At 39.7% G+C, this 18,425-nt stretch overlaps 1 protein-coding gene across 2 annotated transcripts; it reads right to left on the bottom strand.

Moving 5' to 3' along the window:
- Positions 1-818: 818 nt before the first annotated feature.
- C1QTNF3 (C1q and tumor necrosis factor related protein 3) lies at positions 819-17,124 on the bottom strand. 2 transcript variants are annotated; one of them, XM_009285185.2, is made up of 6 exons: positions 16,934-17,124; positions 11,522-11,633; positions 8,682-8,836; positions 5,254-5,383; positions 3,672-3,771; positions 819-2,226 (listed from the first exon to the last, which is right to left on the bottom strand). In XM_009285185.2, the coding sequence occupies exons 1-6, from the start codon at positions 17,015-17,017 to the stop codon at positions 2,067-2,069; spliced, it is 741 nt and encodes a 246-aa protein (XP_009283460.1). In that variant the 5' UTR covers positions 17,018-17,124; the 3' UTR covers positions 819-2,066. The 2 variants fall into 2 exon arrangements, with proteins under 2 accessions (XP_009283460.1, XP_009283459.1); XM_009285184.2 differs by having other exon boundaries at positions 16,730-17,104.
- Between the last annotated feature and the right edge of the window lie 1,301 nt (positions 17,125-18,425).

Here is an 18,425-nt window from a genome sequence, read left to right as displayed (position 1 = left end):
TCACAAGTCATAATCATCAAGTATCAACATGCATTTTTCATTGTAAGATGTGGTTTACATACACTAGGAACGTGTATAAGGACATACAAATTCATAGGGCAGATTTTGATTCATTTGCTCTGTTGTCATGCTACTGGTATCTGTATCCAGTAAAAAAGAATTTCAAATAAATGTTTTCCTAACCCCACCTACTTGTTATACATTAATGGCAGGTAATGTCTGGTTAAAATATAATGTATGTTAAAATGTAATTTATATTTCATTAGCTTGTGTGTGGAGAGCCAGAATGTGCAGAAGATACATTCAAGCTTCAGTATTCATAGAATTATATAGAATCATAGAATGGTTTGGGTTGGAAGGGACCTTAAAGATCATCTAGTTCCAACCCCCCCTGCCATGGGCAGGGACACCTTCCACTAGACCAGGTTGCTCAAAGCCCCGTCCAGCCTGGCCTTGAGCACTTCCAGGGATGGGGCATCCACAACTTCTCTGGGCAACATGTTCCAGTGCCTCACCACCCTCATAATAGAATTATATAGAAACATAGAATGGTGTGGGTTGGAAGGGACCTTAAAGATCATCTAGTTCCAACCCCCCCTGCCATGGGCAGGGACCTTCCACTAGATTATATAGAATCATAGAATGGTTTGGGTTGGAAGGGACCTTAAAGATCATCTAGTTCCAACCCCCCCTGCCATGGGCAGGGACACCTTCCACTAGACCAGGTTGCTCAAAGCCCCGTCCAGCCTGGCCTTGAGCACTTCCAGGGATGGGGCATCCACAACTTCTCTGGGCAACATGTTCCAGTGCCTCACCACCCTCATAGTGAAAAATTTTTTCCTTATATCTAATCTAAATCTACCCTCTTTTAGCTTAGTGTGTTTGGTGCTGATTGTGATAAAAAGAAAATAGCAAGACAGGATTTCAGGTACCCAAATTTTAAAAAGCCGGTGGCAAATATTAATGTTGAAGAATGGCCCAGTTTACTGTGACCAGAACTTCTGAGACAGCCAGTGTTGGCTTTCACCAGTTAAATACTGAACTGGGTTAGCTGCTGCTTTGCCAGGCTGCGATGTCTTTTCCTGAAATACTGATTCCTGGAAGGCTGGTAGGAAAACTGTATCAACAACTTCACTGCTAAGTAAATATGCAATATTAAAAGGTACATCCTTCTAGAAGAGCTCCAAACTCCACAAAGCATGCATTTCTCTGTTTGTGCTGTTGGCATATCCCAGCTTCTCCAGTATATATGCTTCTGCTTTGACACCTTGCATTCAGTTACATCAAGTTTTAAGAATTTGAAGGCTAGGAAGAAACATTACAGTTCCCCTATCTGATCCCCATACACTGTAGGCTAAATTACCTTAGCTTCAAGCTGCTACTAAGGCAAGAATTACTACCACTCTTTTTTTAAGAGAGAGAGTAAGCATAAATATGTACTAAAAATCTGTGAAAAATGACACCAGATACATCTTCAGAGGTTTGAGATGGGAATGCAATAAACCTGAATCCTTGACATCTTTATTTTCACATTTTTTTCTTGTATTTGTAAAGTTCATTCTAGTCCAGTAAAAACTTCTTCCTTTAAGTCTGATCTCAGCTGAGCCTACTTACAATTCATTCAGGCCTGTTTCCATGATGCAAATGTAAATGAACATGTAATAAGAACTGAATAAATGAACAGAAAAACATGAATCAATTGTTCAATTCCTGACATATACTTAACTAAAGTATATTTACAGACAAAATTGACTTTGCTGTCAAACTGCTCTCTAAATTATTTAAACTCCTTTTCCTTTGTTTTTCAGTCACTTTGGAGAAGAGAGCAATAGCAACATTTAATGATTCATTAGGTCCAACCCAGATGGCAATACATCGTCTGTGAATCTGTGTGTCAACTATCCAATGTATTTAGCTCATCTCTGTTACACAAATAGCAACGCATTGCATCAAAACAAGCCTTCTTGATCTTTCAGTGTTGTAATGCTATTCCACAGTCCAGAGAAAAATACCAGTTCCAAAAAAGACGTTTCCTCAGATAAACATCTATTGGGTTGTTTCTTTTTTTACTTGGTTTCAAAAAGAAGAAACCCAGCAAAGGTAGAGAAGCGTTGATGGTCCCCGTGGAGGGCTCCATTTCCCATTCGCAGCCAAACTTCATCTCCCTTGGCAAGTTTTAGCACTGCACTGTTTCCTGAAGTGTCTGCTTTCCCTTTTGATTCATAGCTAAGGATGAATATTTTAACAAGTCAGCTTTTTGTTTCTCAAAAACGATCAAGCAAACAACTTTAAAAAAAAAGAATCCAAGAAAGCACATTGTTATCCTGAGCAAAACTTCCTTGAAAGGCTTGCCAACATTTTTTCAGCTTTATGAAGAAATTTTGGAATCTTTCTGCCAAAGATCTCAAAGATCTGGCATTTGATCTCCTAGTCAAATTTTGCACCTTACCTGATTGCATCATTTCATTCCTTTCTGAAATTCTGGAAGTTGAACTTATGTATTTTTTTCCAGGGCACAGGAACAGATTTGTTGCTTAAAATAAAACTCTGCTCATTCATCACAACATTCCAGATTTCCTGTGATGCTCTTTTTCCCTTGGATTCATCCCAGCTAATTTTAAATGCCTCCAGGTCAGGAATCTCGTGTGAGCTGAGCCCCTGTGCTTCCGGCACGGGCAGTGGGCAGAGACAGGCAGCTCACTCCACCCTGAGGAGTGTTATCATTGGAACATAGATAATGTTTGATGTGGGCTAACCAGCTGGCTTTGCGTGAGTGTTGGTTCCCTTTCTTCCACCTGTTGCCTTTTCTGACATCAATGCTTCAGGGGAAAAAAAATGGGCACTTTTTCTCTTGCAGGAAAGATCTATTGGGAATGAAGCACCCTTTGGTGGTGCTTCAGGTATGGGCTGTTGAAGAAACTGACAGCTTAAATGAACCTGCTATCATCTAAGTGCCTAAAATCCAGTGTGATCAATCTAAGCTTTTGTGTCTGTTTATTCAGGCTCAGGAGAGAAGCTTGGTTTTGGCATCAGGCCCCTGGTTGGTATTAAAGAAATAACAGTTTTGTCCAAACACGTATTTTTTTCAGCTATCCATCTGGCTACAAGCTTCTTGACCTGGTCCTTATAGGAGTTGATAAGCTAGAAGTGAATCCTATTCTTGATGATCCTCCAGCTAACATAAAAAGTCCAGAATTTTTTTATTCCAAGTGTGCTAATGATAACAAAGCCAGTAAATGGAGGACCATTGCTTCTTACTCATCCTTACGACTGCAGTTTAAATGCTCTCCACCTTTAAAGTAAATTGCTCTCCCCTAATCTTTAACAAGACTTTCTAGCCTGACGGGCAAAATGAGGATGAAGATATGTTTTAGCAGAATGACAGCATGTTACCACTGGACTCCAACCCTGACTTGCAGTGCTAATTCCTTTCCCCTGAGCTTTGAGGAACTTGTGATCAAGGCTGAATTTTAGGTCCAGGATCTGTGGCAGGTATGATCCAAATCTGCAAGTTGAGGAGGGCAAAATACAATAGTTTTTCTTTGTTGGTTATTTTACCCTACAGAGTTTCTTCAAAAAATGAACAATTTCATCTTTCTTGAAATGTGAACAAGCTATCACATCTGTGCAAACATGTCTTTTGCATTAAAATGACCTGGGCCTTCACTTACCTATATAAGCTGAAAACTGTATTACCATTATGCATCAGGTACACGTACACTTCCTCCACATCTTCATGTTTCATCATATTGAAGGTGAAGAAATACACCCCTGAAAAGATTACCAAATACAACGTGTTTGCTTCATAGAGGGTGGTAGTCATGCTACCAACTTGTGCTTCTTGCTTAGAAAACATAATAGCTGAGGCCAAAATTACCTTCTGGTTGTCAGTGGGTATTTTGCTTCTGCTTATAGTGTGCCAAAATCTGATTTATTTTTATTCTGCATATGGCAGGGGTTCAGCCACATCCTGTTGCATAGAAATTACTGTATTTGAACATGGCAGGACCACTCATGCCTTCTTTCTCACTGAAAGGGAAATTTCCTAGAGGCTGAGTCAAGTGACCCCTCTCTCACCCTTTTTTCCTTACCTTCTTGCTCCTGCCCTCTCCCAAAAGGGCAGCCTCCAGGCCAGCCAGGGCTCAACCTCAGAGGCTGTCAGCCAGCCAGCATGTCGCTCAGGTCAGGCAGGGCATGAGTGGTTTTAGCAGCACCAACTGTGGCTTACCTGGCCGTACCACATCCTGAATAATGCAGACATAGCCACCACTTTCTCTTCTTGAACAACACACCCTTACCATCACCCTTTTTCTTTTTAGTTCTTTCTCTGTCTGAAAGGTGCCAACAATGTTGTCAGTGCAACCGTGTTATGTGTCATGAGCTCCCAGGTGGGAAGACAAGCTCCTTGTTCCTGAACAGTACATCTGTAGCATTGACCCTGCAATGGGAGCTTGGACTTTGCATCAAAGTCATTACATCATTGTGGGTCAAAGTTTATTGACATCCACATACACATTAACCTCAAAAGGAAGCATCTGTGAGGACACACCCCCCTAACTGTCAGTAAGATGTGCTACAGCAAGCTTGGAGGGCCTGACTTTTATTTAATTTAGTATCATTTCCCATAGCAGTGAGTAAATGAATGGCAGGGTGAGAAAGGCCAAGTGAAGGAAGGTGGTTTCAGGCTTTGCTTAAACATGTTTTTGGTTATGGCCCTGCCTCCCAGTCTCCTATTGTTCTTCCTGTGCCACAGCTGCATAAGATGGGGGATTGATGCAGCTGAAAAATAACTCAGTAAAAACTATAATGCCTCATTTCCAGCCACACATCTGTTACAGGCCAGCTTACAGCTGAACTGGCATGAGGGAAGATGGAGAAGAAGAGGGTGACTGGAGGCAGGAGGTGGAGGAGGCAACTGTGAAGCTGCTGCTGCTGCAACATCAAGGCCATGGTTATCTCATCACAGTGTCTGAAGGGCTAAAGTTCTCAAAGCAGATGGTCCTGCTTCCTCCCCAGCTCTGGCCGTGCCTCTTCCTCCTGCCTTTGTGCCAGCACTAGTCTCACTGGCTGGCAAGCCCTCTTGGCTCGCTCAGTTTCCAATTTCATTTTCCCCGAAAGTAGGTAGCAAGAGCTGTGCAGAGCGAGTCTCATCAGTGCCTTATGCAAAGGCAGTTAACTAGTTTCTCATCATTATTGACCACTCTTCTCCCTATAGCTCCCCGAATTGCATTATTTTGTTTTGCAAACACTCACCATTCACTGGAGCACCAAATCTCCCAGTCATGACATCAAAAAAATTCCCAACGTTGGTTTCAACGCTACTGAAGATGATTCCACTGTTCTGGTTGCTGAAGTGAGTAGCCATGGAAGCCATGAATGCGACCTGTAAAAACGCAGTTCTTATTCAGGCAGTTGTTCACGAAATTTACATGTGTAGAGGAATCAGCTACAGAATTTTTTCCTGTATTTGTGGTCTGTTTATTTTCCTGACAGAGATGTTCTTCTAGGGCCTGCTCCAAGGCCATTAAACTCCAGTAACAAAACTGCCATTGAATGAAACTGGAAGAGGACTAGGCTTCTTACATTCAATTGGACTATTCATGACTGTAAAAGTAGGTGTATGGGCAAGTGTTTGCAGGTCAGGACCTTTGTTTGGGATTTTATTTACTTTTAAGTCTCTCTAGAATGGTGCAACAGAAAACTGGTATTGAAATGGATGGTATTTCCAACAGAAGTGATTTAATTAGTTTGTTTATATTCCCCAATGCATTTAGACTGGATATTGCTTTTAACTGAATGTGTGAAATAAATAATGCTCAGTAAAATCCATCCACATTAGTGTTTCTTGCTACCTTCAGAGATATATTAAGCATTTTTATTAGAGGTCCTCTAGAAGTGCAGTTGCTGGGACTCAACATTCAGTGCTTTTTCTCTCTTACCAGTTGCCCTGTACCCTCAGTCATGACAACAGAGGGTGGTGAAGACAAAAGAGGAAACTAAGTAATGAAAACTGTGCTTCGACTTCATGTTATACTTCTTGCAGTGAGACATATTGGCCGTGGAAAATGTTTCATAGAAAGCAGTGGAAAACGTCCCACATTGGACTATTCAAATTACCCTCAGCAAGATACCAGGGAACAAGAAGTGTTCAATTACAGTTGTTACTGCCCCTCACAAAAATGACATTTTTCATGAGATTCCAGCTATACTGGTATTTAAGAAAAACCACCCCAAACTTCTTTTGATTTCAGATCCAAATGAGAACAAAACCAGAAAAGGCAAAATCAAATGCAAGTTCGGATCCAACAATGGAAATCATTAGCCATCTGCTCAGAAATTTGAGGAGCTCCAGATGTGAGCTGAAAGCTTGGGCTGATTTTCCTTATCCCTGCATGGATGCATTTTCTATGACGGCAAATTGTTAACTTCTTGCTTCTCAGCCAGGATTACATCAAAGTTCATCATGTGTTAAAGGAAAGCAGCTGCAATGGCAGCTTGATGGAATTTATTGCTTTTTGTCTAGATTCCATTTCACATTCTCTTTGACCCCAGGCTACTTTTCTTTGGCTGATCAGAAGAGTTGAAAAAGCTGTCCTTCTACCCTAGGTCTCATTTTGAAGTAGCAGATCAACATGGACACGCCCAGTCTTTCAAAATAATCCTCTATTTAAAACAGTATTGTATTCAAAAGTGTTTTTTCCTCTACCTACCCCCACTCTAAAATTCTTAAACGTGATGTTAACAAGAAATGATATGCTATACTGTGTAAAGAATTTTTAAACACCTGTTAAAAACAGTGATGGAATTTTACTTGGAAATAGGTATTGCAATATGAGCTTTTGTTATTCATCCTCTTTCATTATTCAGTTTTTAATTAAATTACTACCACTATCTTTTTGTAAGAAAAAAATGTGGATAGCTCATTATTACAAAAGTCCAGTAATTTTGGAAACTATTTTCCTTGTGAATTTTATTCTGTACAATTCTCCCATCTTCATGCAACCTAGGGTGGAGAGTTCAAAGATACACAATGCCAAGAAATCCAGAGCCATTTTCCCACACTGTACGTGTTGGTTGTACTGTTGATTTTGCTGTTAATTTGCATGCCTTTTATGAGCATATAAAACATATATGAATGACTGTTACTGGGAAACAGTATCCTTCAGTTAAAAGGTATAGATCTGTAAATAGATCAGAACTTCAGTTTTCACCATAGTCAGAGTGTTTGGAAGTGGGATTTCTTTTTGTGCGTGTTTACTATATCCCATTTTGTCCCTTCTGTGGTGAACTTGGTTTGGGGATATGAATCAGATCAAGACTAAGACTTCCATTAAAGCGTGTACCTGTGAGTGAGGATGTAAACTCCCTTGTAGTTTCTGGAGATCTGTATAGTCTGTGGTGTCTGAAGTCCCATTTGCCCGAAAGCAGCAGTGACTGTCAGATTAAGCTGAGTTGCTCTTTTAGATCCTCAGTAATTTTAATGGGAGCTTAGATACTTCCCTCACATGTAGGCTCTCTGGAGCTGAATCTGACTGCAATCGCTTGCCCATCTAGTGCCATCTGAAGTGCTTTAGGATTTCCGCACACGGGGCTGGCTGATCTGATCTACAGAAGCCCCTTCCACAGTAGCAGCTGTGGACCTCCAGAAACCCCTTCCACAGAGGCAGCTAGAGACCAGGAGAGATACATCTTAAAGGCTTGCCATGCATCTCTGTGCTACATCTAGAGATAGTCAAGTCTTCCTGCTATTGCAGATGAGCTGCTCGTATATTGCTACACTGCAGTATATAGTGTGGACAACTCTTTTCTATCTATCCCCTTTGCAACTGCAACCAAGGGTCTTAGTTATCCAAGTCCCGTTTACTTTCAGTTGCCTTAAGAACAGGACATCACATCTCCACTGTACTGCAGATATATATATATCTACACATAAGCTCTCCACCATCTGCCAGATTCCTGGGACATGAAGAAGCTCTAATGCAAAAGCTATGGGACTATGCCAACACAGTGTTGAGCCCAAACAAATATATCCTATCCCTCAGCAGAGCTTATCAGCTCAGGCTTGAACCCATGTTTTAATGCTCATCTGGCTTTTGGGTAGTTCATTCATAGGCAGAACCTACATGCTTCTCAACATATTTAAGGTATCTAGATACATAAAACCACAGATAGCTACTGAGGGGTATTTTTCAAAACCAGAGGACTTTTGTCTGCACTCAGAGGTTTTGACCCCATACTTTGAGGAGTTGGATACATATGTTTTCTGAGAATCTCACAAAGCCTGACTGACCTGAGAAGCATGGGCCTGAGTGACTCCTTCACTCTTTTCATATGTCATAGGAAGTGCAGTTATGTATGTGGTACAGCTTGATAGAAAAATGATAGTCCCTGCTATTCTCCTTTAATGACCCTGATACTGTCTTTCTGCCCTAAAAGGGAACCATATATGTTTCCTCCTGCCTATTTCTCAGCTGGATTCTTACTTTAAAGAAAGACTAAGCCCTGATGTCTTTCTTTTCCAGGAAGATCTGGCAAAGCACATTTGTCAGTCATGACAAGGGCTATATATGTCTCTCATTGTATTAATTTACAGGGGGATTTACTTCTTAGGTGCTGTTTTTCAGAGAAGAAAACCATAACCTGAGAACTGCTGCAGCCAAAATAAGCCAGAGATTTTGTACCTGTAGCTCCGGGGGAATCCCAGGGTAACCCTTCTCGCCTTTGGGTCCATGATGGCCACGCTCTCCCCTCGGTCCCATATCTCCTTTGTCTCCTTTCTCACCTTTGGCTCCTTCCTGGCCAGTTGCTCCATTATTTCCATTGTTTCCATGATTTCCTTAAAGGAAACAGAGCTTTCTGTTTAACTTAAATGATTTCATATAATATATTTTAACAGATAACTGTGACAGGGTCCTTTTCCACCAGTTTGCAACACATGGACTTTTCAGTACCAGAAAACCCAGACTGAGCTGCGATGGATGAGAAACAGCTGTGTGGTTAAGTTGAAGGTGAAGGTTTTGATAAGCGAGTTTCCAGAAGGATGTAGATTGATGTTTAAGAGTTAACCCTCATGCCCTCTTGGTGTTGCTGTATAAACTGCCGATGTCTCAAGTCATTGCATTGTCGGGGAGATATGCAAAGGCAAGACCTCAGCGGACGTGAGGCTCAAGGAAAGTGAAAGCCACTGCCTATTGACACATACCAGGTAGCCTGCATAAGCACTCTTGCTTTTCCTTTTGTGTAAAAACTTATTTCCTGATAATTTAAGCTAATTAGGATAGGATAAGATAATTTTGAATAACATTTTTCTATCTTTAAAACATGTCTACACAAAGAAAGAATGGCTGTAGCCTTAAACTAGCTAAATGACCCATCTGCCAAAAATGGGAGAGTGTGCATTCTCAGGGTGCTTGTTAGCTTGAAGGGGTTGATTGATTGCATGTTCCTAGATTTAAAGAAAGACAAAATTTTTATAATGAAGCTTTTCTGAGATGGCTTCTTGTAAAAAGGGTCATTTAAAAAACATATTCCTGCATCTGCAGTATTACTTGCTTCCTGATGTTTACTGAGGAAATCACTGAGCAAACGTCTATGCAACTGACAAAATTTTAAAGTTGGCTAGAACCACTGAGCAATTATTATGCCTACCTGAAGCAAAAGCCTAACCTTTCAATTAATTACTCAGGGGATTAATTAGTGTCATCATTGTTCTAATTCTACCTGAATTGAAATTAGATTATTTGCCACTCTCTTGTTCTCTGATTAGTCACTCTGGTTACGAATTTACAAGAAGAATGGTGGTGTTTGAGATCAAATCTAAAGGTTAAGTGATTCTTTAGAGGTTTTGTATTGAGAAAAAAAATTGCTTTAAACAAGGAAGCTAAATGGTGGAAGAAATTAAGCAGATTTTTGTTTGGATAGAGAAATCAATAACTCTTAAAAATAACAAGAATGATCCTTCATGTAAAGCCCCAACTGCTTCTCTACCAGTTCAGAACAGAAGTCTGCAAGCAACATTTGATTCAATCAAGGGAAAAGCAGCTGTTGTCATTCTCCTTATGGGCACAATGATATGAAATGCAGCAGATGAAGGAGACAGAGAAATTCCAGGGTGCAGAAGGTTGCTGTCGGCCATACGTTTGTGACATCCTGTGGTGACAAGAAAGTGTGACTGAGATACATCCTCGCATGAGGAAAGGGCAAGGCTGGGACTGGGCTGTGTCCCAGTATGTCCACTGCAGCCTTGAAAGTCTGGGTCTTATATAAAATTGTGTCCCGCTTCTAAGAAGCCAACAATTTATTAATATGTAATACAATATTTCTGCACAAGAGGCCTCACCATTAGATTTCTCTTACTTCTGTAATGGTGCATAGTATTTTTATAAAGGTGTTGTGGTTTAACCCCAGCTGACAACTTCCAGCTACTAGGAAGAAAATTAACTCTATCCCAGCTGAAACCAGGACAAAAGGTTTGATGCATGAATAGCTTACAGCAGGCTAATACTAAATATGCCTATGAGCTTATTTTGCCTAATACCCAAAATATGTCAAAGCAACAATTTATTTCAATATTTTGCCAACTGAAGCTAGTTCTTGAAACACTTCATTCACTCAGATTTAACTTCATAACAGTCAGATTTAACTGTTACTGTAAACTGTTTCTTCCAAAAATCACTACATATTCATTTTTTTGTGTATGGTTATCTGTCATGTCTGTTACTATTTACATTTGTGAGACAGAAGGATTATGAAATTGCATTTTTATTGTGATAACAGAAGACGTAAGCTTCTGAAGATGAGACAAATCAGTCAGTCAGTGAGGTGTTCATTTACACTATATGTTTGCTTTAGGAGTGGTGTTTTTCAAATCCTTGAATGTAGCTGCTGTAACAAACTTACACCAACATGCAACTATCTTTTTCCCTTCTCTAGGCTCTTCTTTTTCCATACCAATTATCAGATGGAAGTGTACCCTTTTCTTGTGTATCCTGTTCTTTTGTGTGCATTTTTAATGGGAAAAAAAGGTACTTTTTATTACGGAAGACAAGAAGAAAGAAGGAAAGGAAGAAATTTCTATGAGAGAATAGAAGCATGTGTGTCTCTGTAGAATATTGGCTAGCAGTATGCTAGATGAAAAAAAGCTCCTGAACACAGTACACGATAGCATAGCTGGATAATCAAAGGTGATCGCAATAATCAACTCCAGGGAACAGGTTCTTCCAACTTTAATGGAAGCTTCATGCTGCTTTAAGAAGAGAGACCAATTTGCCCTAGAAATGTAATAAGATTACTTTCAGTATGAATTTTTGAAAGCTGAATCTTAATAGCAAATGGGTTTTCACTGGAAAAGTCTTCAGAGTGTAACTGATCTTCTGTCTCCCCAGAAATTATAGAAAAAGTTGTTTCTGAACCTGTCCCCAAATACTGATGTTTGGACCATTCTCTGATATTTCATAGAGTAGCCTGTAATTTATAGCCTGTAATTAGACTGATCGAAAAATCAATTAAACTTCATCTTTACCTGGCATCCCAGGGGGCCCGGGAGGTCCTGGGGGCCCTTGGTAGAGTCGAACTCCAAAGTCACCACGGCAGCAGGAACTACAGTCTGGATTCTGCGGTCCGGTTTGTGGGGGCTAAGGGCACAGAAATAAGCTTTAAATAGCTCATTCATGGAGGGCATCAATCATATGCATGTCGGTTACAGGGTCTTCATTATATATTCTCTGTTTATATATTTGCTAAGTTTTCAAAACACTTCTTAACTGGGCTGAAATCTCCCATACTTGGGTTGTCCCTGCAGATGTTATTTTTGGAAGATTTAAGGGAATAGCTCTTCAAGTGTTCTAAGAGCTATATGAATATTTAAAAAAAACAACTTGTCCTGTCAGATAATGAGGGTTTTAAAAATAAAATAATACCAAGTAATGAAAGTTAGATGAATATTTCAGTTAGGTTCCCATCCTGCTTTTCACTGATCCCACATTTCAGCTGACCTTTCTTGACAAACAAGCCTATGTACAATGAGTGCTAGGACACAATGGACTTCATTTGACCTTCAGCAATGAACCGTCCTCCACTAAACATAAAACCGTGTTGGACCGCCCAAAGGAGATGTTAAAAAATGTCTGTGCAGCGTATTCCTGTTCATGGCCCCAGACTTGCATATCTGGGAGCTACTAAAGCATTACAAGCTACTAAAGTTGGGAGAACTTTAAAAAAGTGCCAAGATACATGACAAAAATTTGAACTGACCACACCACCTGGTGTTATGAACATTTGATTATTTGTAGTTGTGGGTGTGTAACTATGAAAACCTGTTTATATGCTGAAACTAATATAGCAGCATAAATAAACTAATGAGTTTATTATACACAGCTCAGCTACTGTAATAATAGTTTGATAATAATTTTGTTTCAGTGCTTTTCTTTCCCAAATTATTGTATTTGTACAAATGGAGTCTCATTCAATCCTGGCCGGATCTCGTAACTAGGCTTTTGCGATGATTTAGTGGTCACAAATCTTCCAATGGGTCAGCTGAGCTAGGCGTCCAGGGTTTGATTTTATTTCTCTATTTCCTTCTCATTTCTCCTTCTTTGTTTCTTTTTCCCTACAATTCTTTGCTATTATCCTGAGGTGCAAATCTGCAGTTCTTAAATTCTGGATGGTGTTAGTTACACCAGTCTGACTGCTACTTTTCTCTAATCATTCTACTGTTTGTCTTCCTTCCCTTCCTTTTCACTCATCTTTGACATCCTCAAATTACTTGCCTAATGCAGACCTATTGATTTAACAGCAGCAAACGAGTCTCTGGTGGGATGGGAGCTGCCAAATGAACATATAGATGAACTGTATTCCTGCCCTGAAGGTCATCAGCTGGCTTGATCTGAAACACTAAAGCTTTCTGCCCGTGTTTTGAACAATACCAAGCACACCCCCAGAATTCATTAATTTCAAGAGGCTTGCGAGTTTATGTTTATGGATACAGAAAACCCATGTCACCAAAATACTGCAACTCCTCCAATGGGACAGGCACATGCCCTCTCCAGCTGGAACCGCCAATGGTGGAGCTACCATGGGAATAAAGGCTGACCTGACAGCTCAACAAATATGCTTCATATTCAAAGAGTTATGGAAATGTTAAGATTTGCCAATGGGCAGAAGGGCTTCATATTTATGCGGTTTTGGTCAATACTATGCTTTCTACCTTAATTCTGCATAAGGTCTATATTTTATGAGAAAAATGAGTTCTGCCTGTTGGACTGTCTGTTTCTGGAGAACCCATTTGTATCTTTCTTGCTGTTTTATCTCTCCCAGTTGTTAGGAAGAACATAACTGACAATCACCAAACACACTGTTTAAAGCTTTCCTAATATGAGAGAAGAAGTAGCCCTGCTTTCAGCTCATTTTCAGTCCTTGAAAGGGGGCCAAGTACAAGAGGACTGGAATTGCACAAGCATTTTGTACCACCTGAAATGCTAATGTTGTGTTGCCCTGAGATTAAAATCTCCAGCTCTTTTTTGATAGTGCTTCATACTCATGTTAAATGAGAAAGCAAACTATATACACATCTGCCAAGAGCGAATAAGTCATATCAGCCTAGAAATATCCAAAGACTTGGAACTGTGGATTATAGGTAAGGGAAGGCATGAATCCAGCAAACTGGACTGCATGTGAGACTCTCTCTGTGCAGGTAAGATTTGGGTTTTTTACCCAATGCACTGAAATCCTGAATTACATTATTAGCTAACCAACTATGTTATCATAAAATAGATACTAGTGCTGGTCATAATCAAATGCTATTTGGCATTTACCTCTCGAAAAGCTCAGCAGGTTATTACATGTGAAATGAGGCAAGTCCTGCCAGCCTGGTTGTATGAGAACAGTTCCACTGACTTCAAAATAACTACTTAAGCAAGTCATAAAGTAGTATTGACATTATCTTTACTGATCCTTTGACTAGGAGGAAAAAAATGTTCACAGTCAGCTGCCAAGAACAATGAATATTCAGGATACTCTTTTAATCTCTAAAAACAGAGAACTTCATGAAGAGTACGTTTAAAGGAAAAACCTGTTCCTAAAGTAAAATTACACTCAAATAGGGCAAAGAGATTAATTACAACCTACTTGCCAAAGGTGTCCTTTGCAGCCATTCGTACATAAATTTTATTGCACAATGAATCTTTGGCATTGCTTTTAGAACATGAATATGATTTAGGAGCTTGTGAAATGCATCTGCCACACTGATATCCTAATACAGATAGAAAACTGGAAATATTTCTGAGGCTATTTGCTGAATTTCCTATGATTTAGTATGTAGGAGGCAGTTCTAGGCAACAGATGGTCTATAAAATTCCCTTAACTTAAAGCTGTGAAATAAATCATAATTGGAGACCCAGCCCTTTCTCACTTCCTGATGAATTTTATGGGTTTCTGTTATATTGTCTAAGACAACGCAGAAGATGAGTAATGTACATCCACCATTCTTGGCTCCTGTTCTGAATGCAAAATAGCATGTCTCTGTGGGCACTAAGGGCCTCCATGTCCCTTCTCTAGCGAAGAATTAAACAAACCAAAATTGCCAAAATTCAGGGTAGAACACCAGTAGGTTGAGGGGTACCTGACGTTTTTCAAAGAGCAACCTGAAAAGGAAGAATGTGTCTGGCATGGCTCTCCCCAGTCGCTAAGAGTTCTTGTGCTTGAGAAATGCACATTATACTTTATGTAAGTTACCAGCAGCCTGGAAACTGGCCATGTACCCAATGCAGCGAAGACCAATGCTATTGTGTCTATTCCGCAAGAGGGAATGGGACTGTTAAAACAGTTTAGCAAGAGGATTAAATTCTCCAGCCGGAGCAAAGATAACCAAGAAAGTAGGGACTTAGTGGTGAAACAGCTTTCAGATAGCTCAAGGGGAAGAGAGCGGTTTGACATGAATTAAAACATGTCCATGCCAACTTTGTTCCTCCTCTGCCTGGAAATCCCAGGAGTCTAGAGATGGAAAATACCTATCGCATCAGCCACTCTGTGATGGATTATCTCTGTCATGCATCTGCTAGTGCTCCATTTCATTTCACTAAGCCAAAAATTGCATCATTTCCCCAGCAAAGATTGCTTCTTAGAGAGCGTCTAGCAGGTAAATGGTTGCCATCAGCTGTACTCAGACTCGCTGGGCTCAGTTTTAATGTCACAGCTTCTTCCCCCAGCAGGCAACTCCAAACATGTTGCATTAAACTTTCTGATGAGAAACATACACACTAAACACAGTGACACTTTCCGTGAGGGAGAGTTTGACCCCTAAAAAAGCTGTAATTTTGTGTTAAATCCTGCATTATCTGAAATTATGTTGAGTTAAAGGGGAATCTTCTTTAAGTACCAATAATACATGGTCTGTAGTATGCAGCTGCACAATTCCCTCTGCAGCAAAGAGGTATGCACACACTAGCTGGCTCATTGGACTATATACCTGATGGTTTACACTGTTTGTATACTGCAAGTGCAATTTAACATACCTACAGTTACATATCTGGTTTGCTGAGTGCACTGGAGAACTATGAAATGCAAATTTTGCATTTCATTGCATTCATTTGCAAATTGCACCCAAGATACATGAAATGCAAAGCACTATAAAATTTAAATACAGGGAATATAGTGGTGTATTAAACCTATTCCCATAGTTGGATGTGTTTCAGTTCTTCAAGCCTAGGACAGGATTAAAATCAAATCTCCTCTCTGCTTGTCATGAAGTAGGTTATTATTACACTTGTCTGCATGTCCATGATTTTTGGAATTCAAAATATCATTGTTTGAGCTGAAAGAGTGTTAATAAACAAATGATAACAGGTGAACTATACAGGACTTGACTTAAACATTGGTATCAGCGATAGGAACAAAACACTTATGTTCTTGTTGTTTCTAAAAAACATCAATCAACAAAAACTTTATTTGAGTGGAATTTTGTTTTGCCTAGTGCTAGAAAAAACTTCATCTTCTGCCTTTCAGATTTTTCTTTTTAAATTTGGACTGCAATATTTTATGTATAATCAGATTATGCCATTTTCCCTTTGTTGTGAGCTAATGGGTATAATATCTAAAATGCCATGTAAAAGGCATAAAAAGATTCCCTGTTAAAAATGCAGATACTACAGATGATTTAGAGTTACATTCTGAATTTTTTTCCTCTGAAACTGTCAAGTTGATATATATTATTAAATCTATTCTTTACATTAGTATGTTTTTTTCAAGCTATTCCTTAGAATAAAATTTTTGAACACTCAGAATTTCATTCTTTGTCTCAAGCTCAAAATAATATACTTTATATATATAATTTTTATGTAAAAAGTTATGCTCTTCTAATTGAATCCTTCCAAATACCTCTATAAATTCTGTAATTTTCCTTCACATCCAAATGAGTTAACAGAATCTAAAACTTTAATATATTAAATAAGTAATACCTTGAAATAATGAAGAGACTGTATATCAGAATATATGATTGCACAGGATCACAGTTTCAGCAAAACAAAGGGCTGCTGTCTATGTTGAAACCAGTGTCCCCACCCACTGCTGGTTCTACCAGCTCATTAAAAGATCCTATAAAGCAACCCAGCAGGATACAGACCAATACACAGCTTTAATAAAAATAATGTCATAAATATATCACTAATAATCTTAGCAAAAAAATAAAATATCTCATTAGCTTTAAAGATATCTTTAGAAGATTAATTCAGAGTACCTGGACTCTATCTGAGGTAGTCAGTTCTACATCATCTACCTCTGGTCTCAGGACTTTTTGGTCTGTAGAAGTGCTATTATCAACAGTCCACTCTATAAGTTGACTCCGCTGTTTCAATATTTCCCTGCTTCTGGAACCTTTATGGCCAGTCTGGTGGTGACTTTGCAATACTTTGGCCACTGGTTTATAAGATCTTCTGCTCACCTCCATGTATTCATCTTGACACAGGCAAAATGGAAGAAAAAATAAAGCCAGTAGATGCCAACTGATGAAATCCTTCTCTGCCATGTTATTCAAAATAGTTTTTCAGGAGTCCAGCAAATGCCTTGCAGAAGGAGAACCTCTTTGCTGCACCAGGAGTTACGTGTTCCTTTCAGCTTTTCCACTAGTAAGCCTGGCACTGAGACTAGTACCAGGTTTTATACGGTTGCGTGCAATAAATAAAACTAAAAATGCCAAAGTGACAGGATCCTTCATCCAAAATCTGTCATGCTCCTTTAAACAAACCAGGCATTATTCACCACTTCACCACCACAAGGAAAATTGATTTGTATGCTGGAAATGACCACAGCATTTAACGGACTCCCGTGGTTCCTATTTGGGGGCATTAAAAAATGTAGCACCTTTTCTTTGGCATGTTTTTGTTTAAGTGTGAAAAAATGTAGTGGATATGGAGAACATGTGGCTAATGGTTTACGCTCCTTGATTAGACATGGAAAGGCTGTGAATTCACACTCTTAAATGTCTTTTGGACACAGTCACCTTCCTTATTTGCCAGGAAATTCACACACACAACTGCGTCAGCCCAGTCCGAAAAATCCTTCCAAGAGCAATTAGGAAACAAAAGCACAAGAGGAGCTTTTGCATATGATCCTGACCCAATGGCTGTTTCTGACTATGCTTTTCATTCACTAGAAGAAAAATATTGAATTTCTGTCAGTTGGCCAACGGTGGAAGGAGACTGGGTAAGTAGCTCTGAAAAACTGGGTTGAATTCAGATTCACAGAGCCCCATTTCTCAGCATTAGTTCAACCTACTCAGCCAGGCGACATTTTTCCCTTGAGTTCCCAGTGTTTTGCTAAATGCAGCTGCCAAACCAAGTTTTATATCTTCGCTGCCAAGTAAATATAAATTTACCGGGGGCTTATTTCAGACTAAAAGAATCAAATTATATAGGTATAATAATATCCTTATTATATTTTTTGAACCACCCACTAGTATCCTCTAGAAAGCCACAACTGGAGAATGCAGTTCTGCAAATGCATCCACATACACACGCACACCCACCTTCCCAAGAGCAAGTAGCTCCTTGGTCTGTGAGAAACACTTCACCAGTACATGGCTACAACAACATTACTGAAGGCATCAGCCCCAGGGAGTGATCCCTGGCCCCGCAATGCGATGAACTGGCTCATACTCAAGTTGTTCAGTGCTGACCACGCTGCTTAGCATTTGGCTGGGGCTCCTCTGTGACCTCTGGGGTGCTCTGTGGCCCTAAATTATCCCACTTTTTTTCAATTTTCTTCCTGTTCAGTTGCCTGACAAAATGTGAGGGTTGTGGTGCAGGGTGCTACAGTGGTTGTTTTTAGAGCATGAGGGTTGCATGAGCACCAAGGGCCTGTTGGGATAGTGATGAAGGGTTCATCCATCCAGAAGGTAGTCTCTGAAGTCAATGATCCACAAATCCACAGGCTTA

Source organism: Aptenodytes forsteri, unplaced genomic scaffold (assembly GCF_000699145.1).
Source record: "Aptenodytes forsteri isolate BGI_AS27 unplaced genomic scaffold, ASM69914v1 Scaffold120, whole genome shotgun sequence".
NCBI lineage: Eukaryota > Metazoa > Chordata > Aves > Sphenisciformes > Spheniscidae > Aptenodytes > Aptenodytes forsteri.
Note: the sequence above shows the minus strand (reverse complement) of the source record. Positions and strands in the feature narration are given on the sequence as shown.

Excerpts from the sequence above, each read along its gene's own strand:
- C1QTNF3 (XM_009285184.2), bottom strand. The coding sequence starts at position 17,017 with ATGGCAGAGAAGGATTTCATCAGTTGGCATCTACTGGCTTTATTTTTT. Across the intron at positions 8,837-11,521 it reads CGGGCCCCCTGGGATGCCAG|GAAATCATGGAAACAATGGA; the intron begins GTAAAGATGAAG and ends GTTTCCTTTAAG. Across the intron at positions 3,772-5,253 it reads ATTTGGTGCTCCAGTGAATG|GGGTGTATTTCTTCACCTTC; the intron begins GTGAGTGTTTGC and ends TAATCTTTTCAG.